At 41.3% G+C, this 26,138-nt stretch overlaps 1 protein-coding gene across 1 annotated transcript in view; it reads left to right on the top strand.

The window, feature by feature from the left end:
* Positions 1-26,138, top strand: part of Galntl6 (polypeptide N-acetylgalactosaminyltransferase like 6) — a 1,167,009-nt gene that overhangs the window by 1,088,088 nt on the left and 52,783 nt on the right. Inside the window, exon 9 of the mRNA XM_052162508.1 lies at positions 17,799-18,020. Coding sequence (XP_052018468.1) covers positions 17,799-18,020 — 222 coding nt within the window. The remainder of the gene's footprint in view (positions 1-17,798; positions 18,021-26,138) is intronic.

The following is a 26,138-nucleotide window of genomic DNA, read 5'->3' as shown; positions in this document are numbered from 1 at the left end:
AATCCAGGCAGCTCATATATTTTGAGAGAGAAATGAAGCACTTTTTCAAAACCTGTCAAATATGGGGAAACCAGGGTTGGCACATGAAACATCCAGGAAAAAAAACTGAATATTCGCTCAAATGAAAGAAGTCCATAACCCTGAATTTTAATCTTTTCCACTTAAATTTTGCTTTTAGGTTTTTTTCCTAAACTGCTACAGCAATCAGAAAGTCATAAATATTGAGACTCAACTGTCACTCTAAGGAACATTTTATGATCTTTTGAAGTATATTAAAATGAAAAACAATTCTGATATTTTGTGGGAGAAGCTCAACTACTTGGCAACACTCTGCATTGCTAAATCATCAAAAATGATGAGAAACTGTCAAGATAATTGAAATGCAGAGTCACATCTAGTCAGTAGATATTTTAATCTTCCTACCCTCGTTAGGAAATGGAGATGAAGCTGGAAACGTGACCCCGAAGGCTCGCTTATGTACTTTACAAAGCTCATTTAATCCAATGAAAATGTGTACTCTTCATTTATGCACCTATGTAAACTGATGATTCCAGTTCCCTCCAAATACACAAATGTGCAGTCTCTCTCTCTCTCTCTCTCTCTCTCTCTCTCTCTCTCTCTCTCTCTCTCTCTCTCACACACACACACACACACACACACACACAGTCTTACACACTCACACATAGACACATGCACACACACATACACACACACATAGTCTTACACACTCACACATAGACACATGCACGCACACATACACACACACACACACACACACACACACACATAGGCTGAAGCCCTCTAGACAGCGCACTAGTGTGTTTTATAAAAACAAACTCAAATAACCTTAATCAGAACTTTCCCTTTAGCACTGCACTCTGACAGGAGGATATGAAATAAACCAGGCATCTATGAACCATGTAATAACAAATGATTCTCCACATGTTCTTGGAACATGTGTCTAAGCATCAGAAGGGGGGACAGTGCTATTCCAGTTCTGACCTTCAATCCTAGCAAATAAAATACTTTAAAGAAGGTCATTAAGAATGCCTTAGTTTAACTAATATATTTCAGAAGCAATGACCAGAGCCAACTGTGGGCCAGGTTCTCACCCAGTCTTCAGTGAACTGAGAAAAACAAGAATCAGAAAGCTGTATTTACACCACCGAGCAATACAGGTTGTACATGTTAATATATGCTTTTCTCTCTTACTATGGAATTCAAGGCTTGTTATCATTAATAGTGTCATTGAGTAAAAGCAAAAATAACCTCCTTGTGTTATTTCTACAAAATGCAAAAATCATGGTGAAGAATTACTATTCTTCGTATAGGAATCAGAGCATTCGCTTGGCATTCAAAACCCTATTTATTTTTCTGAGTCAATGTGAGACCCGATGTCAGCACACTGAAGTGCAACACTGGGAACTTGTGCCAGGGGTAAATGAGTCCCTGGAGAAAGGTTGCTCATCTCCACAGTTGCGGAGAATAGAAGGACTCTAGTGTTGTGGTGGCAGTCACCTGCTTAAGAACAGCAGTGACTGTGGTTCAACACAGGACAATGAGCAGCAAAGCATGCTGGGAAATGCTTCAGCCTGGTAGATATGACTGAGTGATAAAAGAAGGGAAGGGCCCCAAGACTATCTTCTCTTTCTGCTAAAGGAGGAGTAATGACTAGCACTTGGAGACTGGGGATAAGACTCAGACTCTGATTTTCCTGTAATTGCCAGTCTGTCCTGAGATCCTTCAAAGCCACTAGGTTTGAAAGGGGTGCCTCTAATAGAAGGGGCACGAGAAAAGTAACAGCCACCCCACAGCAAACCACTCAAACTCACTATAACACAATAGTAGCTGTGGCTATGTCTTGGTCCAGGGAAGTTTCACTAAAAGAATCCCCCAAAATGGGCAGTGGTTTAGACTGTGAAATGAACAGTCCAGGCAGCATCAACAACTGTCCTCCTTCATGCTAATGGGACAAAGGCTGGAACCAACTGTGTGAGGGGAGCCTGTTCATATGTCTGTAAATTCCCATGTATGTGCATAGGTGGAGAGGCCAGCGATCAACCTCTCGTGCTGGTCCTCACAAGCTGTCTATTTTGTCTGTTGAAACAATGTCTTCCATAGGGCCTAGAGCTTGAGACTTAGCGTTAGCTAGCCAGCAAGGCCAAAGGTCCACCTGTCTCCACATCCCTAACACTGGGATCACAGACCTGCACCAATATGCCTAGTTTTCTCTATGGATGCTGGGGATCAAACTCTGGTCCTCAGGGTTGCACAGCAAGCCAAGCCTTTTACCAATTGAACAATCTCCCTAACAAGGCTAGAAACAAGCCCTATCCTAAATCTGTAAAGACGCCTCCTCCCTGTCCCATGCATATCAGACAGAACTTCATACCCTAACATTTTTACCTTTGACGTGTCAGTAATTTATTTATGATTCTCAAATTTCATCATGACTTTTATGACAACCATTCACGGGTGTGAGAGAATTAGATTTTTATGGGTTTCGGGATAACGGCTGAAATCAAAAGAAGTGAAATCTGGTAAAGGTCAGATGTCACAAAACATTCCACAGTTCTGGGAAGTGAAAACTCACAGCGAAAGGGACAGAAGTTAAATGGCAAAGGGATAGAGCCTTGGGTCATGAACCAAGGTCTGCGTCCAAAGCACAGCCTTACACACCCTGCTTTTACAGAAGAGTTGGAATAAAAGGCAGCTGCGGCCTTTGTGGCAGAGGCACCAGCAAAAGCAAGGAGCAGGAAGGAGCAGGAAGCTTACATCAGGCTGTGTCTGAGATCTAAGAGGCTGACCCACGACTGTGTAACGGGGTAGCGCCTGCCTCCTCTGGACCATGAGGCTCTTCCTCTTCTTTCAGACTGTGAGAAGGAATTGATGGCTTCTGAACTGGACAGGCCAGAGGCAAAGGACATAGAGTAAAATGGAAATGTCAACCAAGCAGCCAGTATCAAAAGAAAGCATAAAGTGCCATTGCAAACGCAAGAAACCTGCAAAGACAAATTCTTAAAAGATTTGTATGGATTTGCTTATTCTGTGCATTAAAAGGTTGGGTTCGAAGGACTATGTGTGAAGTAGCCCTCTTGGCATTTGAGATAATATAGTATCACAACAACACAAAAACAGAGGGATGAGGAACTGGAGAGAGGAGGCTGCAAACAGGTTGGTAAGTGAATTCTGAGTGGTCGCTGCACACAGGCTCTGGAAGCACTAGGTCTGGAGAAATAGCTTTTGCCTAGCATCTGTGCTCTAGCAAGGATATTTGCTGTTTCCTTTCATGTTTCCTTTCTAAAAGAAAGAGAATGCTGATTGTGTTAGGTACATTTCTAATCTCTGGGGCTTTAAGCATAGAGCAAGCCAAACAGAAGTTGTAACATCTCTTACTTATGGCGCTTAGGTAGAGAGAAAGCAGTTTGTCTGTAAAAGTCACCAGAACACTGACCTCTAGATGCAGAGAGAAGCATCCCTTATTGTGGAATGAGATCTGAATCTAACATAGTTTGATTATTTGGAAACATTTTATGTATGTTATCACTGGATCTATGATATAATAAAAGAGGCAATATTGGACATGTATACTAGCTAATATTGTTATATATACAGAAAGAGAGGTATATGTTTGATAGATTATGGGATTTGGGGGTAAAGGTGCTTTGGAAGGTGTTGCTTTGGTTTGTTTAATTTCTGGTTCTTTGTTTTTAAGACAAGGTCTTAATATAGCCCAGGCTGGCCTCAAGCTCACTATGCAGTCAAGGATAACCTTGAATTCCTGAGCCTCCAGCCTCTACCCCCTGGAGTGTTAGTTTACAGGCTTGTAGCACTCTCCCTAGACTAGCTAACTGATTGTCTACTGGTCCCATGAAACACACAACACACACACACACACACACACACACACACACACACATTACAAACATATGTTACCTTAATAAGAGTTCTTTACATGAATAGCAAGATTCCTGAAAATCTCATACATCTGTTATACCCTATGAAGAGTAAATTTAAGGTCTAAAAGAGAAAGGCTGTTTGATTATCTTAGTTATGAAATGTCTTCTTACTACTTCCAAAGATGCCTTTCTCCCAAGACGTCTCCCTGACAATGCACACACCTGCTAATTCTAAGGGTATTTCTAAGATCCCCTTAGAATTCTTAAAGGTTCTTAAAAATTGCTGGAGGTAGGAAAAGCCATGCAGAGGAGGAAGCGATGGAGGAATGCTTGCGGACAGCAGCCAGACCACCCAAGTCAACTACTAGACACTTCTTTGTTGATTTTATCATCAGTTATTCCTCTCTGATCTGGGTGAAAGACAAAACATAATATCTCACATCGGCAGCCCTCTCTTTGTTTGTGTCTCCACCACTGTATCAGTTGGTAAAAGGCATTAACAAGCCCAAAATTACTTGTTTGATAACTGAAAATAAAATTGCCAACAAGACTGTGTCGTAGGATGATGAATGAGAAGTCTCAGCTTCCACAGATTGACCTTTCTCCCCTAATGGCTGTGAATCCGTTTATTCTCATAACGTTTCCTGCCAAATAAGACCCATGGCGTGACAGCCTCAGTCAGCAGCACAGCCCCGTGCTTCTTAATAGTGCTCTCCAAGCTTTATTGGAACTATCAGGAAGTTCAGGGGCATGGTGGCCAATTGCAGGCTTTCTCCTGGAAAGCAGCAAATGATAGGTTCCTCCCCCAAGACTCGCCTCGGTAACTGGCAAGCTGCACTGGGCAGCAGCAATCCCTCTGAAGATAATAACCTCCCCTAACTCTTCCTTCCACAATAACAGAAAGGGCAATAAGGCTGTCCGGTACGGTGACAAAGACTAAACATGACTCACACACTGCAATCTTGGGCTTGCAGCTCTTCCATTTTGACCAGGATATAAAAATAGAACAGTCTCCATTAAAATAATACCTTCTATTTAGATGGACTCACGCTTTTTTATTTAAGTATTTCAGGTGTTTTCAATAAAAAATGCTTCAGTTATTATCCATGACATCTTCCTTTAAAATAAATTATAAATATATAGGTCAATAATGACCCAATAAAATCATTAAGATATAGTGATAAATACCATTGTATGCTATAAAGATAAATGTTATCTCAAGAAGGCTCAAAAATTGTCAATAAATATTTACCATGTATTTTACTATGGTTTCCTTTTTATTGTGCTTTTAATTTACTGCATTCCAGGCAAAAATGCATGTAGCACATCACATTTTATCCTAAACCAATAACATCATACTTCCCCAATGTATTCAGAGTATTCCAAGGTAAAGTCAAGTTGCCTCGCTTACCCCACTCCCTATGCTGGCACTGGTGAGAAGAGAAGTAGGTGGTAGGCATCCCTGGGGAGTGCTCACCCTAACCCTTAGTCCTGCACTCATCTTGAACTCTGAATATTTCGATGCTTGTACAACACGAAACAGAGTTGGCACATGGCACTGGGAATCATGAAAATGGGAAGCACAAGTTATTTCCCCACCATTTAACCCTCAACTACTCTTAATTCCTAACACAGGGATGTCATAAATGCCCATTCTGTTTGTTTAGATAACAAATGACAACAGAATAATATATTATCCTCTACATCTCTTGGACATTGTGATATAATTATAGCATTTCTCCCTTCCAGATCTTCCCTCCAGAACCACCAAGATATCCACTCCCTGCTCCTTCAAATTGTTGGCCCTTTCCCCACTAATTGTTATTGTACTTGTGTGTGTGTGTGTGTGTGTGTGTGTGTGTGTGTGGTGACTGTTTGGCACAGGGCACCCACAGGCGAGCCCTTTCCTGGGGAATGCCCTCTACCCTGCTGCCGGCTTTCCTCACCTGCCCTTCATTCTTTGTATGTTTGAGGCCTTGGGACTTTCCCCATCCAGTTTGAAATGTCCATTTGTGCCATCCTTGTTCAGTTCACAGCTCTATACAGATATTAAAGCAATGTGGAGGCAACACATAGAATTTTCATATATACATATACCCTGAAAAGCAAAGGTAAAATGGTTAAAAAAAAGTTTACATAAATCGTCCCCTGCCATTTCATGTCATAAAATGGTGTAAATACACTCTTTTAAAATTTCACCATTCCCTACAACCTCTCAAAGCTATTCTTCAGTTTAGATTCTTCCTATTCATTTGAGCCTCACATTTTCCCCAAGAATGCTATGCTTTTCCCATCATTAAGCCATTTTCCCATTTTAATTGGTTTAAATAGTTCCGGTGCTTTCCCAAGTTTAAGTTCTTGACAGGGTTTCTCTGTGTAGCCCTAGCTGTCCTGGAACTCACTCTGTAGACTAGGCTGGCCTCGAACTCAGAAATCCTCCTGCCTTTGCCTCCCAGGTGCTGGGATCACAGGCGTGTGCCCCCACACCCAGCTCCAAGTTTAAGTTCTGCTACAACGTGTGCGTCAACTAGAAAATGCATCCTAGTATGCGAAGCAAAATGGGTAATTTAGCCAAACAGTCTTTAGGCTGTAAGGACAGTGTTCAGCATTTTGGGACCTAACACTGCCAACATTTTATTTTTGCTTTGTTTATACTCACTAGGATATTTTGTTGAATAGAGGTAGTATTTAAATCGTAGCTCTATATACTTATGTAATCCTTGGCTAACATAGACAACGGCTACTTTTGCATTGTCATTCCGAATAAAATTAAAAGCATGCTTATGTTCTATCTCTCGCTGTTTTCTAGTCTGTGAAGGTTACTCTTGCTCCAGCCAGAGTGCTCTGGCACTCCGTGCTGTTATTTAGCATTTAGATAGCTTGCTTTCTTCAAAGCACTTAAAAAGCAAACTATGAGGTGAGCTGACTGGTATGTGAGAGGGAGTAATAATTGTGTTTTTAATCATTATCCCCATTAGAAGTGAACATTTTCCTACAGAAATGTCTCTACTGGAGAGCTGGAAAGAAGAAAGTTTTCTCAGACAAAATAGGTCCCTGCTGCTACAAAATTACGTCAGCGAAATTGAAGCAAATAAAGTATTTTGGTACAGCACAGTCTTAATACACAGATACACAACCTTTACAGATAGAATTGGCTGCCTCACAAGGGTGGCTTCCAGGACTCCAATCCTCCACAAAGCCGCATGAGCACCTGGAGGGGACGGACTCATTTTGTGGAATCAGCCTCTTCCCACGAGGCGTGTGAATACACAATGTCACCCAGCTTGAGGCTTCTACTTCATCCCCATCTATGTCTCCTTGTTACCAATGGTTTATTAATCACGGCAAGAATTCCATCTCCAACCTAAGCATGTCTCCATTTCAGTGCCAGGGAAATTAGAGCAGACACTTTACTCTTGGTTATCTGCAAACTGAGAAACAGTCAAACGCCGGCTTAGTATTTTCATAGTATGTGGATGATTTTGATGGGCCAATTCTAAAAAAGTATTTGCAGGAAGCAAAATTTCACAGGTAACCTAAACATTGGACAGATACTTTACTTGATCTCAGAAAACTTGGATAAGCACCTGGAAACATAGTCCTTTTTTTCTACCTGTTTTGAAATTATGGAGAATCAAATAAGACCCACTAATCACCAGGAACTGAGTGCTTCAGCACATTTTGGGGGTGGCCTCCCTTTGCTTGAGTATTTATTCAAGACTTTGTCCTTGTGACAGTCTTGCTCTCATTCTCAATCTCTCTCTCTCCCCCCCCCCCTCACTAACCCATCCACTCCTGCTTCCCTGTCCTGGCATTCCCCTACACTGGAGGAATTAGCCTTCACAGGTCCAATGGCCTCTCCTCTCATTGATGTCCAACAAGGCCATCCTCTGCCACATACGTGGCTGAGCCATGGGTCCCTCCATGTGTACTCTTTGGTTGGTGGTTTAGTCCCTGGGAGCTCTGGGGGGTACTGGTTGGAAGTTTAAAAACTGTGGAAGGTACTCTCTCAAAGGCTACTGTGTGTGTGTGTGTGTGTGTGTGTGTGTGTGTGTTTAACAGTAATAGCCAAAGAAAACGAGGCTATCAACTTGAGAGTGAGGGAGACGCGAGTTATGGGAGGGATTGGAGGAAGTGTGCATCGCAGGATCCAAAGGAAGGAAAGGGAAGAGGACAGTGACATAATTCTATTTCAGTGACATTTATGGAACATTATAGACAGAGTAATAAGGTAGCTAAGGAAATGGCGACACAATCTTTTTAATCATCAGGGGGGATGGCTCAGCATCCATGCCTGATAACCTGAGGCCCTTGGCCTCACATGGTGATTAAGGTGAGCCAAGTCCTGCAGTTGTCCTTGTGCTCTTGCACACTCACCCAAGCGCACGCAAACAGAAACGCGTGCACATGCCCAATAAGCAAGTAAAATATAATTACAATTTTTGGTTATATGGGTCATACATCTGATAAAGGGTTAACATGAAAAATATGAATAACTACTGCAACTCAATCAATGAGAACAGAATTCTGACAAATCTGTGTAAGAATTAATTTCTAAAATCAAGAGTCAATAGAGAGTCCTGACGCGGGTGCCTGCATAAGACTAGTTGATTTGCAACAAGATATAAAGGTAAAACTGGGGAGAAAGTAGACCTTTTTCAACAAATGATGTTAGAACAATCGGAAATACATACCTACAACAATAAAGTTCAATCCATATTTTGTACCATCAACTCAAAATAAGTGACAAATCTATGCAAAAGACAAAATTATATTTTCTTAGAAAACAGAGATTAAAAAATATCTATGGAAGCAGAAATTTCTTAGGTGTAGTCCCACAGAAACTACCTCTAAGAAACCAACTGATAACTTGAGATTCATTTAAACTGAGACCTCTTACTCTGAAGGCGCTGAGAGTAAAAATACAAAATATGGAGTAATGGAAAGTGGCTACCCACAGCCACAGTGAACTGGGTCCCTGGAAGAGAAGTTGGGGATAGAAGGGGGTCAGCGAAAAAGAATGAAGGCCAGGACAACTCAATTGCTGATCAAAGCTCAAAGTTTAATTGGGGTCTGACAATTTAAGGCAGTTTGGGGCAAGTCCCTCCCCCCAAACTCTGTGGGTGTTGGCTCTACTGCTCCACACCGCTCAGCTGATAGCCTGCTTGATTCAGGAAGCTGTAGGTCTGGCAGATAAAAGGACTTCAGTGCTCTGCCCCAGGCTAGCTCAGGTGTTAGCTAGAGCTAGAAGGTATTCACAGGAAGCTGGAAGTTCTTTGGAGAACAATGGATCAAACCCTCAATAGGCTGGATTGTAGCTAGCCCCGAGGCTGGGTGGGAGGGCGCAGTTCCCACCATGAAAATGGCTCACTACAGGAAAGGTCTGAAAATTATATCTAAACTTGAACACAGAATGTGTAAATAGTTCTCAAAAATCCAGTATTTTAAGGGAAATGTGGGCAGGGCATACTCTGTGGTGCTGCACAAACCTAGCAAACGTGAGGGTTCAGTCTCCCACACATAAATCAATACACGAATTTTGTTTTGTTTTGTTAGTCTTGGTTTGGTTTGGTTTGGTTTTTGAGACAAAATTGCTCCCTGTAGCCCTGGCTGTCCCAGAATTCCCTCTGTAGACAAGCTGGCCTTGAACTCACAGAAATCTGCTCTCCAATGCTTCCCAAGTGCTATGGTCCACACATCAAATGAGGTACAAGAAGAAAGGAGGAGTGGCCCCTGGTTCTGGAAAGACTCAGTGAAACAGTATTCGGCAAAACCAGAACGGGGAAGTGGGAAGGGGTGGGTGGGAGGACAGGGGAAGAGAAGGGGGCTTACGGGACTTTCGGGGAGTGGGGGGCTAGAAAAGGGGAAATCATTTGAAATGTAATTAAATTATATCGAATAAAAAAAATATTAAAAAAAAAGACTTGTGCCACCCCCACCTCCAAGTTATATGAATGTGTCTTAATAAGCAAAAGAGTCAGACAGATACTTTGACAATGAAGATATTTAGAGACAAAAATAAGGATACTTGACCGTGCATAATGCCATTAGTAACTAGAGAAATACAGTGAGAGGCTCAATGTCGTAATGGTAAGGATGAAAATAAAACTGAAAAGATGGTAGAGATATGTGGAAATCTTAGAACTATTGCTAACAACAACAACAACAAGAGCAGCAACAAAATTAACAGACAAAAACTGGTAAGGAGAGAGTTTTATTTACAGCGTTAGACAGAATTTGGAAAGAAAATGTCTAGCTTCTTGTGACCTATAGCAGTGCTGTAATGTATGAAAAATCAGAGAAAAGCCACAGAATGTCTGTGAGGCAAGTTTTCAAGACTGCAGGATGCTCTCTTTCGCAGGGCACAGGCATCCTGTGCCCCAGACTTCAGCTTGCTCTCATGCTCAGTGCAATATTTCCAGGAGAATGGTGTGGTTTTCTTTTTCATTTTCGTGTGTGTGTGTGTGTGTGTGTGTGTGTGTGTGTGTGTGATATGCATTTATGTGTGCATGGGTTGCATGCATAGGTGCATGTGGAGGTGGGGTGCACACATGTATGCAGAGTCCTAAGGTTGGGGTTGAGAATCTACCTCCACAGTTCTTCCCCATTATGCACTGAGGCAGAGTCTCTCATTCAGTCCCAGAACTCACCGGTATGATGAAACTCCCTAACCATCTTGCCCCGCCATTTCCAACTTTCCAGGCTGGAATTACAGAAGCCCCTAAGACCACCTGACATTTTCATGAGTTCTGGGGATTCAGAATCTGTCCCTCGAATCTGCATGATTTAACCTCTGAGCCGTCTCCCCAGCCTTTCCTGGAAATGGTTAATGTGACGCTGAAGCCCATCTTACTCCGTTGCAAGTCCCCACTTGCTGGTCCATTGCTCTGTCTTATTGGATGTAGGGTACTGCTGGATTGGTGGGAAGGTTTCTAAAACACTCCAATGCCTGACAGTGATATCATGAACAGAATGTATGAACAGAGCCCAAATCAGGATATTTAGTGTGTGTTCATTAACTATGAATAAAATACTTCTCTGGGTAATATTGGGCTTTTGGAAGATCTGGCTAAAGTGACTCATCCTTCTGTCTGTGTGTGTGTGTGTGTGTGTGTCTGTGTCTGTGTATGAGAGAGAGAGAGAGAGAGAGAGAGAGAGAGAGAGAGAGAGAGACTGGGAGTTTGAGTCAAGGTGATCCTGTGTCTTCCAGTGAGTCCTTGAATTCGGATCCTCAGGTTTCCTGTGCTATTCTATCCATTAAGTCACCACGGTGATTCTGAATGCCTGTCTTTATAACATTTTCTCTGAAGATATGGCTGATTAACCAACCTGTAGCTTGGTCTTAACGGTCCCTCATTGCTGGGGTAAATTGTCAAAGTGGCAAGGGGAAACATTCAGTAGTGTGTTCACTACCTTTATTAAGGACAATTTCACTAATAAATCTGTATTTAATAGTGTGCCAAGTTGTACATTTTAAATGAGTGGTTTCTTGGCATAAAATTATTCCTCAGCAATCTGTTCATAAGGTTCAACACACTGGAACTTTGTAATAAGAGATGTAATTAAGTCGTTCATGGAGATTCTTTTTTACTCTCCTGTAACAATAACTGAGCTACAATTTTCATAAGCACTACCATAAATATCTAAAATACTCAAACAAAAATATAATAGAAACACAGAGTCAAAGAAAAGGCTAACCCGTATTCGCGACAACCAAGGCATGTAGCTACTTGCAAACAGCCCACTGAAGCTGTGTGAAGGAAGGAGAAATTGCCTGTCAGAGAAAAACTTCTTATGTGGGGCTGGATTAGCTTCCCATCGCTGAGCTGATGGCTTCCCACTGACTTCAAAGAAGTTTTCAGGTTAGTCAAAAGTAACGTGGGGTGAACAACTGTTGTGAGGCGGTGGCTGACTTACAGAGATTTGTTTTTCGGAGCTGTACCCCTGATGACATTATCATATTATCAGTGATAAAAGGGATTTAGGGTGGGACTACTGAGCCAGTAAAGCTCTCTTAGGTATCAAAGAGGAGACAAAGAAATGCATTGAAATCAAAACAGGATTCCTGAATGCATAGCAGTATGATTCCTTGTTGTAGGAATGACTATGAACAAATAGCTTTCTCCCCCAAACTTAGTGATATCCAGCAAAACCAGTCTCATTCAGAAACAGTTTCTCATATCCATATATATGAAGAAGGAGAAATGTATTACTCAACCTCCTGTAATAAAATAGCTTAATATTGATACAAGTACGGCTTGCGGATTGGGGGGTCACACAAGTACACATGTAATAATTGCAACATGCACAAAGAAATAGAGGTATTGTGTACTAAGATGAGCTTTTCCCAAATAAAACAAATGCATGGGATAACTGTGGCTATGAACTCCCAAATAATACACTGAGAAACTGACCAAGAGCTTTTTTTGTAGAATACTTGAACATGAGAGATGCTGGCACCATCATCATCATCATAATAATAATAATAGTAATAGTAATAATGAGCAGATAGATGCATGCAGTTCCATGAGCCAGCAGAACAAACAGTTTTCAAAAGCTGTGCAAGAAAGAACAGTCGGCACTAGAAATCATTCTGATGAACTGAGTTAGAAATGTGGTTTAATGTTCTGGGCAAAAGATCAATTCAAAGACATTAGAATTAGGGAAAGACTTAGTGTTGGATAGCTCAAAGAAAACAACATCCACCTTCAAAGCACCTCTAAATAGAGCTGAATGGGTTATATGTGTAAATACGTGTGTTGGCAACACAGACATTAAGATCAGGTTGGGCCAAATAAGAGAGCAGGTTGTGAGACACAAGGAATCACAGAAGGGTGCGGGAGAAACAGCACCTCCTCTGTCAGAACATGAAAGGTGCATGGATAGCAGCTTTGATTTCATCTCTCATTCAAGAACAGGAAACTCTGCAGCTTTAAAAAAAAAAATTAAATCCTTCCTTTGCTTTCTACACTGTGTGTGTGTGTGTGTGTGTGTGTGTGTGTGTGTGTGTATGTATGTATTTGTGTGTGTGTGTGTATGTATTTGTGTGTGTGTGCGCGCGCGCCCGCGCGTGCACACGCACCCGCGCACCTCTCTTATCTCCAGTAACTGTTAAATAACGTCTGTGCTGCATGTTTTCCCAGCACATGAAACCCTCTTGGGTTCAAAATGAGTGGGTCTGAGCTGTCTCCAATCTACTTGACCAAACAGAACTTGGCACAGGCGGGAGGCCTCACCTACTGCTTTTAGCCATCAGTTAGTACATTCCCTACACAGACCATTGTAGCAGTACAGAGTCCTCGCCTTTAGCTACCAATTATGCAGGCTGTTTCTGTAAGCTCTGCGGTTGCTTCCCTGCTTGCTTCACAGATAGAGAGCCAGCAGGAGTTCCCCTGTTAAACCCAGCAAAGCAGGGGACTGCGTGTCTTATTATATCCACTGTGTATTACACCAGACTTCTCAGCAGAGAGCTGCTTCCAACGACTCTGAAATAATTCCCACAGAAGCAAAACATTCTTCTGACGGATTTGGCAATAGCATCAAGACTATGAGGTTCAGCACATACAGCTGATGAATTACACATGGAGTGAGTACATACTATAATCAGATTATGTATATCACCAAGCAGGGCTGCCAGACTTAGCAAATTCAAACACAAGATGCTCAGTAGTATTTGATCTTCAGATAAACAGCAAATAGCTTTTAGTCTAAGCATGCCCCCATGCAATATTAATAATGCACGCATTAATTATACTTATAATTTTAAGTTACTCATTGTTTCTTTGAGAGAAGCATGTAACTGTGCATCGTGTATTTTAGCAGGCAAATCTAGCTGGGAGAAATGAGAAAAAAGTTTTAAGAAAGGCTATCAGAGAAACGGAAGGGATGCTGAGGCCGAGGAGAAGAGCTGGTGGGGAGAAAGATGACAAGTTGCTGCTTTATCTTAAAAGACGATACGTAGAAGAGTTCGTATAGGAAGAACGTTTCAGACTGAAGAGTAAAACGAAAGAGCAGTGTACACTCCTCCACTGCTGGTGGGGTTGCAAATTGGTTTGCAAACAACCACTCTGGAAATCAGTCTGGCGGTTCCTCAGAAAACTGGGCATGACACTTCGGGAGGACCCTGCTATACCACTCCTAGGCATAAACCCAGAGGATTCCCCAGCATGTAATAAGGATATATGCTCCACTATGTTCATAGCAGCCCTATTTATAATAGCCAGAAGCTGGAAAGAACCCAGGTATCCCTCAACAGAAGAATGGATACAGAAAATGTGGTATATATACACAATGGAGTACTATTCAGCCATTAGAAACAATGAATTCATGAAATTCTTAGACAAATGGATGGAGCTGGAGAACATCATACTAAGTGAGGTAACCCAGACTCAAAAGGTGAATCATGGTATGCACTCACTAATATAAGTGGATATTAACCTAGAAAACTGGAATACCCAAAACATAATCCACACATCAAATGAGGTACAAGAAGAAAGGAGGAGTGGCCCCTGGTTCTGGAAAGACTCAGTGAAGCAGTATAGGGCAAAACCAGAACAGGAAAGTGGGAAGGGGTGAGTGGGAGAACAGGGGGAGGGAAGGGGACTTATGGGACTTTCGGGGAGTGGGGGCTAGAAAAGGGGAAATCACTTGAAATATAAATAAAAAAATATATCGAATAAAAAAAAAGAGCAGTGTAAAAGGTGCGTTGGAGAATGTCTTAAACAGGAAACAGCACGGACAGGGCAAAGTCTAATGTGTGGCCATGCTCCTGGAACGGAGACTTTGTTTATGAAAATGATGAGCAGAAGCCAATAATGCGAAAGCTGACTGGCTATTTGTGGTAAGAAGGAAAGCAGGAAATCATGACACAGCCCTACAGAGCAGACAGAAGGACGACACCATGACACAAAGCGAACACGGGAGGTTCTGGTCAGAGAAGACTTTCTTGTCAAAACCCATGGATCTGGAAAGAATCTAGGGCGCCATCCGCCGTGGCGCGCATCATCACCCTCGCGCTCCGGAAGCTGCATGAAACTCTTCGCAAACATTCCCACCCAGGTGAACACTTGATGGAGTGTCTGAAAGATAAGGGAAATTGCCCGTGAGCCCCACTCAAGTGTCCATGGAGGTTAGTGAGCAAGATAAGAGCAAAAATATCAGCGGGAGGAAAAAGAACCCTAAATGGGAAAGTCAAGGTGGTATATATGGGACCTACCCCTAGGAATCCAGAGAAATCCGGAGGCAGCCAAAAGCATGTAATGTAAGAGCAAAGCACTTTTATTTCAGACTCAAAAACCAATAAAATAAAATAAAATAAAATAAAATAAAATAAAATAAAATAAAATATGAATAAATAAAAATAAAAACCAGGAACGTCAGTTAACACCTGTCTCCCTGTATGTAAGACCACGTGACCATGTCTCAGTTCTGGGAATTCAGGTGTAGACTTATTACAGGTCTAGAACTCTTGATCTAAAGGGTTTCTGCTTTCTTTTTTTCTTGTTAGCTGTGTTTTAGACACATGAGCACCATCATCAGCGCTCATTCTATCTCAGAGGCAGATGGGAACGTTCTGGCAAGGGCTCTTTGGCACGAGATGTGGTTGGGATGTCTCACTTTTTGCACATTTACATAGCTATGAATGCCGAAGTGAGAAATCTGCCTTTGCACCTTCCCCATTACTGCCACATATCCGAACGTGTGTATTTGTGCTTCTGTATAAACACGCCAATGTACTCTAATGCATGTGACCATAACTACTTCCTGGAACAGCGGAATTCGCGCTACAATCTATAAAAGGGCCATGGAAACTCTTCTTGCAACTGCTTGTGACATTTTTCAGCTGTAGTTCCAATATTTTTTCCAAAAGCTAAGTACTGAGTTACTATTGCAGCCACAAATTAACACAGTGTATTGTGTTGGAGTGATTTTATTTGGCCAGTCAATTCAAAGACTTGGGAGTCGTGGCTGTTCCTGGATTCTTCAGAAGATTTTCCCCTGTCTTTGATAAGGTTTCCATTGCTGTGAAGAGATACCATGACCATGGCAATGCTTTAAACAAAAATGTTTTTATAAATTAGGGCTGGCTTACAGTTTCAGAGCTTTAGTCCGTTACCATCATGACAAGAAGCATGGTGGTGTGCAGGCAGACATGGTGCGGGAGAAGGAGCTGAGAGTTCTACATCTTGATATGCAGGCAGCAGAAGGCGATTGTACACCACACTAGGTGTAGCTTGAGCATAGCAGACCTCAATGCCCTCCCCCACGGTGACGTACTTCCTCCAGCGAAGCCACACCCACTCCAAGGCCACACCTCCCAATACCCAAGAATTCACTCACCTGAGTGTATGAGGCCTCGCCTATTCAAATCACCACATCCTCTAGCAAGAAAATCTACTCAGAGTTCAAGCCCACCCACTTCCTCTGCTGAGGTTCTTGATCCATTCCGAGCTGACCACTGCCTTTGTTTCAATAGGTGTCATGGTCTGTTTAAATCATTTACTTCATCTTGATTTAACTTTGATTATATACAAAAAAAAATCTATTCATTTCTTTTATATTTTCCAATTTGGTGGAATACAGATTTTTTTTTAAACCAAGCCCTTAAAATAAATAATTTAAACTGGAAAAGGGCAATAACCAGAGTCCACGGGATATCAGCATGGAGATGAGGAATCAAAGCTGGTACCTCCCAGGCAAACACAGCTGATCCATCACTTAATGCCTCAGGACTTGAAGGGATGACAGACACTGTCTCATCTCTGTTCCACTTCCTTCTCAAAGACCTTGGGAACTGCTCAGTTGCAACATTCAGCCTAATACCCAGGCTCTTCAGTTTCCAATCCTGAATCCTTTCTAGTGTTTTTCCTAATAGCTGGTACGCACTAACTCTAAGTAGTTTATAAGAACTGCTTCACCATCCTACAACCACCCCACACACTGCTGTTGCTATGCTCAGGTTTAGAAGCTAAAATTCAGTGTGCCTAACCAACTTGTTCAATTCAAAAGCCCACAAAAACATGGCTTTCCAGGCTGGGCATGGTGGTACACACATACACCTTAAATCCCAGAACTCTAGAGGCAAAGGCAGGTAGATCTCTGTGGTTGAGGCCAGATTGATCTACGGAGCGAGTTACAGGACAGCCGGGATTACATAGTGAGACCCTGTCTCTCTATATATAAATAAATAGATAAACAAACAAATAAACCCTGGCCTTCCTACACACAACCCTAAGCTTTTCTAATCCTAAGGAACATAATTTTCTGACATAAGTCTCCTTACTCCTGCACCCAGGAAGCACTTATAGAGAAGACTGGCTTCTCATAATTCCCTTTCTTCCACTTTCTATTACAGTAATTTATAAAATCTGGTTGGTGTCCATGTCACAGAGTAAGAAATTTCCTCTTCTTTTTTTTTAAAGCTCTCTACAGTTGGGGAAAGGAAGGATAGCAGCTTATTCATCCCCGTTCTTTCCAAAATGCCTGTATCTCAAAATGCGTTCAGCAATTAGATCCGTTACAGGAGTTCCATTTTCTCCCATTTCAACTCCATTGGTTGTACGTCAAAAAAAAAAAAAAAAAGATTAAGTATATGTCGTCATTAAACAACAAGGGGCCATCATTGTGAGAAGAATCTCTGCCAGCTCTGATAATTAATTATCATACCGTCAGCTGAACCCCATGCCCGAAGCAGAAATGCACTAAGCCACAGGCTAATCCCATCATGTTCCTCGCCATCATGAAAACTCTCACTGTTAATAACCCACCAGCCAGTGCTGCCTGCAGATACCTGATTTGGGGTTTCTGATGCAGGTAAAGTGATCTTTTGGGCATAGAAACCAGTAAATAACTTGGTGTTTTGTTTAGTTTGTCTTTCTCTTTTTTGTCTCTGCTGTACAGAACCTGAAGCGCGTGGCTGAGACCTGGATGGACGAATTTGCTGAGTACATTTACCAGCGGCGGCCGGAGTACAGGCATCTCTCCACCGGAGACATCTCTGCCCAGAAGGAGTTGCGGAAGCGACTCAAGTGCAAAGACTTCAAATGGTTCATGGCTGCGGTGGCCTGGGACGTGCCTAAATACTACCCTCCGGTCGAGCCCCTGCCTGCAGCGTGGGGTGAGGTGAGAGACCTGCGAGACCTACCTGTGAGATACCTGTGAGATACTGTCCATCCCCCAAAGCCTCTGAGGTGGCGAGGGACACCTAAACCCTTCCCTCCTCCCCATAGCTTGAGAAGTGGGAGAGACTGCCAAACCTCCTCCAGCAGGCTAATTTAAAATATCCCCGAGATACGAGTGCCTAACTTCCTTTTCAGAAAGTGCTAGTGTCAATATCCTATCCAAGAATTATTGAATACTGCTGGTGCTTCCTATGGATTTTTTTTTAATATGCCTCAAAAATAGTTTAACTTGAGATTGGCAGAATAGCCACCGGAACTCATAGAGAATGAAAGCTACATCTTGTAACTAAGGGCGATCAGGTATCTCATATGATACAGCGTGTCATCAGATGGGAGAATGCCCCTCTGTCATCAGCCTTATTGCTATTTATAGATGCAAGGAGGAAGCAATGGTGGGTGAGGCTAATTTCTTACACAGGGTGTACCCTGCTCCATCAGGACAGTAGAAAAGGCATATGGGAGCCACACTGGTTCCTTAAATGAGCACAAACCTTTCTCCTGTTCAACACTCTGACCTGATTTTACTTCATGATCTCAAGTGAAAAGATCCAGATAGCCTCGGGCCCCAGATTTAAAACATCCATCTTTGGGAATAAAATAGATTACTCCACTGCTCTGCTCACTCAATACTATTGCTGTAGCTTTTTCCCTCTAGAAAAGAGTGCATGAAAGCAAAGACTGAGTCCAATGGGGTGGATTTAGCCTAGCAATTAAACCCGCCTTTGGAAGACGATACCAAGGGCAAAGGCTGTGCTGCGTAGGAGCCTTTTCATTATTTTTCCTTGATTTTATAGTCTGCTTAAGATCTCATTACCTAGTTACTATGGTCACCCAGCTCTGAGAAACAGCTGCAGAATCCAAATGAAATGATGAACAGCCATGGCAGAGTACTTGTCTAGAATGCACAAAAACCTGCTTCTATCCTCAGCATCCTGTAAACAAGGCATGGTGCCCCGTGCCTACAATCTCATGATCTTGGAGGGGAAGGCAGGAGAATCTCAGAAGTTCAAGGTTATCCTCACATACTCATGAGTCTCCGTCTCAAAAATAAATAAGACGAAGAGGTGGTTTTCTGACTGTAACTTGTATATGAGCCAATTTCTTAGAAAAGATGAAGACCTATCTGTGAGATCATTCATATTTTTTCATACTTGTGTAGTTTTACTTTCAGGGATTTGTTTTGGGGTGGGTTATTTGGGGAGGTTGTCTTGTTTATTTTTTTAAGAGAGGATCTCTTGCATGTAGCTTAGGTTGATCACTAATTCATGATCCTGCTGCCTGGCATGCAGGTGTACATTACTATGTCTGGTTTGGGAGTCATTATGCAATAAGTTTCTTATTTTAGAATAATTTAGAATGATTATATACACATTCTGATTATAATATAGACATCCTATACACAACTGTTTGTACTAATAGCATTTGATACCACATTTACCAGTGCATCATCAAGCTAGCTGATTCTTCTTAGAACAATGACACTCACTAAACTAGAGTTTATTCAACATGGTTTTTTTTTTTTACTAAACTCTTTCCTTTCCAGGATCCAGGTCAGTATCTGAAAGGACTATATAACATCCCTACAAGTTTAAAGTAATTGTTAGGACAGACTTAGCTCCTAAGCAAGGCAGTAGGTCAGCCTCTGTTTAATGAACAGGGAAAAGGGGAATGTAGACACTGGGTCTTTTACAGACGGGGAACCACAAACCAACAACACCATAAATGCAAGAGCCCTTATGGGAGTCCTGGACCAAGAAACAGGGAACTCATGGTCTCATTCAGTTCTGCTCAGTCCTTTGTCACCTGCTTCTCTACACCATCCTGGCTCTGTGTGCACAGCTAGTCTACACGATCCTGGCTCTGTGTGCACAGCTAGTCTACACGATCCTGCCTCTGTGTGCACAGTTATTAGGCAATCTTTGGTTCTGGTTGTTGGGACTCAACTTTGTGAGCATATGTTACAGACCATAAATGGCTCTCAGCTATCTCCCAGCTCATTTTCTCCTTCTTCCTACCCTAAAGACTATTTTTAACACAGACCACTTAAGATATGAAATCAGGCCATGCCCCGATTCAAAATATTCTGCAGGCCTCTCTCTATGTCCCTGTCTCTGTCTCTATTTCTCTCTCTCTCTCTCTCTCTCTCTCTCTCTCTCTCTCTCTCTCTCTGTGTGTGTGTGTGTGTGTGTGTGTGTGTGTGTGTGTGTCTGTGCGCACTCGCTCAGTACAAGAGCATGAGTGTAGGCACCCACAGAGGTCAGGGATGTCCAATGCTCCCAGAGCTGAGTTAGGTAGTTATAAGCCACCTAACATGGGGGATAGGAATTAAAAGACGCCAAATAACTTAACCCCTCCTGCATAACCTCCAACTTCACCTTGTATTAGCCCTGGTGTATTCAATGTAACAAATGGAATATTTGTTGTGTTTCAAATATTCCATTGATTTCCAAACTCTTCCTAAGAGCCTCTCACTTAAGAAAGCAGAAGAGACAAAAGTCACAACTACTGCAGATCATTACCTGCTGGAATGATCCCATCCTTTCTTTCAGAATGGCAATAATTGGATCAGGGGAGGCGATGGGGCCCAGAGAGACTAAATCGAAGTTTGAGCCATAGAAGTCACTCGCCCATTAGTGCTATTCAAACAGAAGCAATAAGCTTTTCCAGAATGCTGTGTCATACAGGATCAGAACAGATTTAAAGTGGAAAACCATTCTTAAACCACTGACATATGGAGTGTTTCTTTTGGGTCAGGATGGGAAATTTTTAAAAAATGAACTTCCTATTATTTTCTCCCTTTTCCTTCTGCTCCTTAGAATTCATGAATTTGCTTAAGGCATTTATAGTACTCCTTTATAATCCAAAAAGGGAAGGTTTTCAGAATCCTGAAAGCCATATGTAAGAGAGAATAAAAGATGTAAAATAGACAGTGGGTATCATTTCCAAACAGTGCTACAGATTCTTTTAAAAAGTGTCTGCTTACTGCCCTCATTGTGCCAATCTGGCCACATCCATTGTCATCTTGCAACTCTGTAAAAAGCATTCTTTTAAATCTTTATTTTTCAACAAATCCACCTCAAGTTGAAGCCACATGGACTACTTATTCCCCTAGATGAATACCACCCTGAAGTATAGAATGTTTATCAAATCGGGCACCCTAAATAGTCCCTGCTCCTCTGAGTTGCTTCAAGCTGCTACTCTTGACCCCTAGCCTGCTCCCTCCTTCTCCCTGCTAACACTCTCCAAGTAACTAGGATTCTTCAAATTCCCCTGCATTAGCTTCCAGAAAAGGCAGTCCAACACAGGGAGATGCTGTCACTAAAAGACCAAAGTGACGTTGCCTCTTTCAGACAAATTCTATATTGTGCTGTTGATGTGAAATACAAGGATAAAGCCTGTGATTTTTCTGCACAAGGAACACGCCCCTAGCATCCTCTTGGGAGTAGTCAGGGCAGCTCCCCAGAGTTCCCCTACAACATTTTGTAACTGGGAAAGCTGTAAAATGAGACCTCCCCACTGTCCCCTTGACAGCTTCTCGTTCTGTCATTCACACTCTGAGCATCATCAAGCTAGACCTGCAAAGGAAGCATCCAACCCAAGAAAATCTGTCATTCTGAATGTATTAGATTTGACAGAACCTAGCATTTGTTTCCTAACAGTGTACACATTATTCTAACCTTACTCTGTAGAGCTCAACACAGTAAAGAAAAATGTAAGGAGAAATACGAAAACCGAGTTATCCTTTCAAAGTTTACTATGAATTTTCCTCAGCTGTTATAATAAGCTAAGACACTCGAGGGTGTCTTACAACGTAATTTTGGTTCCATATTCCGAGATGAGCAGGCTGCATGGCTTGGTGTCCAAAGAGTAACGAGGTATCTTAAGTCACAATGGAGTGTGGTATGCTTCAGGCCTAATTGATTCTTCTTTTTCTTCTATTAAACATGAGATGTATAAACTTGTCCATCATGTTTTTCACCTTCTCTTAGCCAGAAAATGTAACCCAGTCAATCCGGTGCTTGTCCAACTTGCATGGGGTCATGGCATCTATCCACAGCACCAAGGAAATGGAGTGTGTTGATGTGTGCCTCCGTACCTCAGAACTCAAAAAGTAATGTCAGGAGAATCGAAAGTTTGAGGTTGTCTCGGTTTACACAGAAAGTTCAAAGCTGGCTTGGGATACATGAGATCTAGTCCTAGAAGAAAAGGAAGGAAAAAGAAAGAGGGGTGAGAGAAAGCTTTTGTCTAAAGGAAATGCCAACTTTGAAAATAAAGCTTTAAGTTTAAACAGTCACAAAATTAACAATGGATGTGCCAAGATTGGCATGTTAAGGACAGGAAACAGAGAGAGAAAACACATGCACTTTATTCATTGTGAAAATACACATATTTGCATTTGGCATATGTTTATACACTAAATATATACTCTTCTGGCTCGTGAAATTTAAGGTATACTTATAACTTCTTCATCTTAGTTTTTAACTTACCTTTGTGAACATTTTGCTTTTCCTTTAATTATACAGATGTATGGAATATTAAGTAAAGATTGGTATTGGAAATTAAATGTTTCTACAATAATCTTACTTTTAAAATAGAGTAAGATTTCTGTTCATATGAACAGGAGACCTGCTTATTTCTTCTAGTCATAGAGCTCAGACTTTCAGGGTAGCAAATTAAACACTGATATCATGTGAGTTCAACATAACAATGAACTCTTGGTGGTCCCAGTAGTTATTACAAATTGCTATCAAAATAAACAAGTTGAGTACTATGATATCAACATGTATAACCAGACACACCCTTTTTTAAAAAAAATTGGAAGTTTAGAGATAGTTTTAAAAGACAATCAAATACAAAAAAAATTAACAGTGAAACTAAAATGTATCCTCACAGGTCCAAGTTGAAGACCAGTCTGTAGGACTGTAGGAATGTATGTCTTGCTGAGAAGCCTTGGCTAACAAGAACCTCCTGCTGACCAGCCTTGTCTAGCAAGGACCTCAGAAATATTGCAGGCAGCCTTGGGATTTTTGTTATTGATGTTGTTGCTGTATGATTTTTGTTGTTGTTGCTGCTGTTTCTTTTGGGGCAGAGACACATCCTCTCCCCTAATCCAAGCACCAAAAAAGAATCTGCTGTGAGTCAGGTTCAAAATGAAGATCCAAAGAGACAAGCAAGAGCTCTCAAAAAGCCAGGCTCTGAGCCGGAACTCAATGGCACAGAACCATATACAGATTTAAAAGCAACAGGAAAGTTAACTTCAAGGCTAGAAGACACACACAGAGGCAGGAAGATTTTGTGTCTGGGACTGAGCCTGGAGAGACAAGGATATGACTTGTGAAAGATAGTGTTGTACATCATCACTTAGAGAGAGAGATGGGGGTAGGGGAAACACTGCACATGAACTTTCCCCTAATACTCCAATAAACTATCTCATTTATATTTAGAAAATAAAAAGATTGTAATAAAACCCCATACTTGGGTACAAAAAGAATAAAGATAAAGATGAGACAGATCTCATTCCAATGTGGAGATGTACATATGTAGTTACAGGAAGAAAACCACAATGAAGGGCAACTGTCAAAATGAGCTGAAGAATCTTTAAGTCAGTCAAAGGTTGAAAAGGTGTGCCAGTCAGCATGCGAATAGTTCACAGAGGAGACAACTAGAATACGAAACACAGCTTGGCAAACAAAGAGCTGAGAAAACTCAGGGATGGGTTGGGAATGGACAAAATACATTTCAGAGATGGAGTTTAGATGAGAAGAATCAAGAGAGCCAAAATCCACAGCAATGAAAACTGAGGCAGGAAGGGAGAGGAATGCAAAGAAGGAAATTAAGAGGAAGGAAAAGAATTCATCAAAAGATTTGCAACAGCAGAGCAGGCCTGACCTCAAATCCTCAAAGGAAAAAAAAAAAAAGAAAGACAGAAAACGTTTAAAAGTATAACTCAAGGAAATGTTAGAATGAAAGATTTGAGCCAGCACGCTTGGGAAACTCAGGTGCCGACAGCAGGAAGTGTTTCCATATACAACGATTGTATTTTTAAGATAAGGAAAAATGTGCACATCAAAGTAAAAAAGAATAAATGAGATTTTGGAGAAGAATTTTTTTTTAACCGGAAGGCAGTGGAACAGCATGGTAAAGATTCTTTTAAAATAAAAAATAAAATACCACCCAAAGATTTTACATCAAACCAAATTATCCTTCGAGCACCAAGGCTGTCGAAAAACATTTTATGAACATTTAATATCTGGAGGATGTTTTTTAAAGATTTATCTTTAGTTTTACTTACATGCTCATGCATGTCTATGTCTTGTGTGCTCGGGTATTTGTGGAGGCCAGAATGGATATCAGAGCCCCTGGAGTTATTGGTTGTGAGTTGCCATGCATACATGCTGGGAATCAAACTCAGAACATCTAGAGAAGTAGCTAGTGTTTATACCATCTGAGCCATTTCTCCAGCCCAGATTGCTTTTGCCAAGCCTCTCTGAGAAACGTGCTAAAGGATTTATAATATATATTATATATACAATAATCAGTATAATAAATATATTTAATATATCATATGTATAGTATATAATATTTTACATGTGATATAATGTATTATTATATGTAATAATGTAATATTATCTGATATAACAATCAATATATAATAAACAAGTGTCAAGGCTGAGATCAAACATTTAAACAAATCTATTAGGGGAAAAATGTTTCAGTTGATTAGCACTGTAAAGCAAATTTGGCTCCCTGTTATATGTGAGACACAATGAAATCAAAGTGGTAGAGAAAGGGTTAAAAGTTACAGAAGAAACAGAATATATCGGGCAAGTTCAAATAATGAGAAGAAGCATTTGAGGATTTGACATGCAACAAGAATTGGGGTGCAGTATGAAATGTTTTTTAAAAGCTAAACAATTACATTATAATTCCAAATGCTATACACTATTGAAAAAATAATCTCTGTAAGATTACCAGATTAGTGGAGATTATTGCAGAAATTACTAAAAATGCACAGACACAGGCAGAATCACACTAAGAAGCCACCTTATTACAAACTCTCTTAGTCCAAAACTGGACAAAATAATAATGTTTACAGATTTTAAACCACTAATAAGTATTGTAGGTCTTACTCACAAATCTGTTTCTGGAAAACCGATTGAATTTATCTAATTTTCAAATGCATAAATTTGAAAGCATGCTGATATTAAAAAGAAATGAAATTTTGTGGCGTGTGTGTGTGTGTGTGTGTGTGTGTGTGTGTGTGTGTGTGGCAGCAAATGCCACAGAGTTCCTGTGAAGACCACAGGAAGACTTGGAGTCAGTTCTCTCCTACCATATGAGCTCTATGTGAGCTCTGAAGATTAACTCAGAGGGGTAGGTGTCTTAGTCACAGTTCTCTTGCTGTGAAGAGACACCATAATCACTGCACCTTTTGTGAAGGAAAGCATTTAACTGGATCCTTGCTTAAAGTTTCAGGGGCTTATTGCATTACCATCACAGTAGGGAGCATGGCAGCAGGCTTAGCAGGCATGGTACTGGAGAAGTAGCTGAGAGCTACTTCCTGATCTTCAGGCAGAGAGAGAGAGAGAGAGAGAGAGAGAGAGAGAGAGAGAGAGAGAGAGACAGAGAGACAGAGAGAGACAGAGAGAGAGACAGAGAGACAGGGAGAGAGAGAAAGAGACAGCGACTGGTCCTAGCATGGGCTTTTAAATCACAAAGCACACCCCTTGGGATACACTCAATGAAGGTCACACCCACTCCAACAAAGCCACGCCTCCTAATCACTTCAAACTCTTTTAATCCCTGGTGAATCAAACATATGAGACTATAGAGGCCACTCTTAATCAAACCACCACAGTCAGTCTTAGCAACAAGACTTTCACTTGCTAAGCTTTTGTCTACATCAGTTTCTCTCTTCAAATAAAAAATCTTATAGTGTCAATGCCCTATCAGCACAATTGATAGTCTATTGCAGACTCAAAAGAGAATTCTTCACTATTGCAAGGCTAGGAGAGTACAAGGTTGGCTAAAAAGCCGGCGTGTTCCAAGGGCATGGAAA

This window comes from Apodemus sylvaticus, chromosome 18 (genome assembly GCF_947179515.1).
Source record: "Apodemus sylvaticus chromosome 18, mApoSyl1.1, whole genome shotgun sequence".
NCBI classification, from domain to species: domain Eukaryota; kingdom Metazoa; phylum Chordata; class Mammalia; order Rodentia; family Muridae; genus Apodemus; species Apodemus sylvaticus.
Note: the sequence above shows the minus strand (reverse complement) of the source record. Positions and strands in the feature narration are given on the sequence as shown.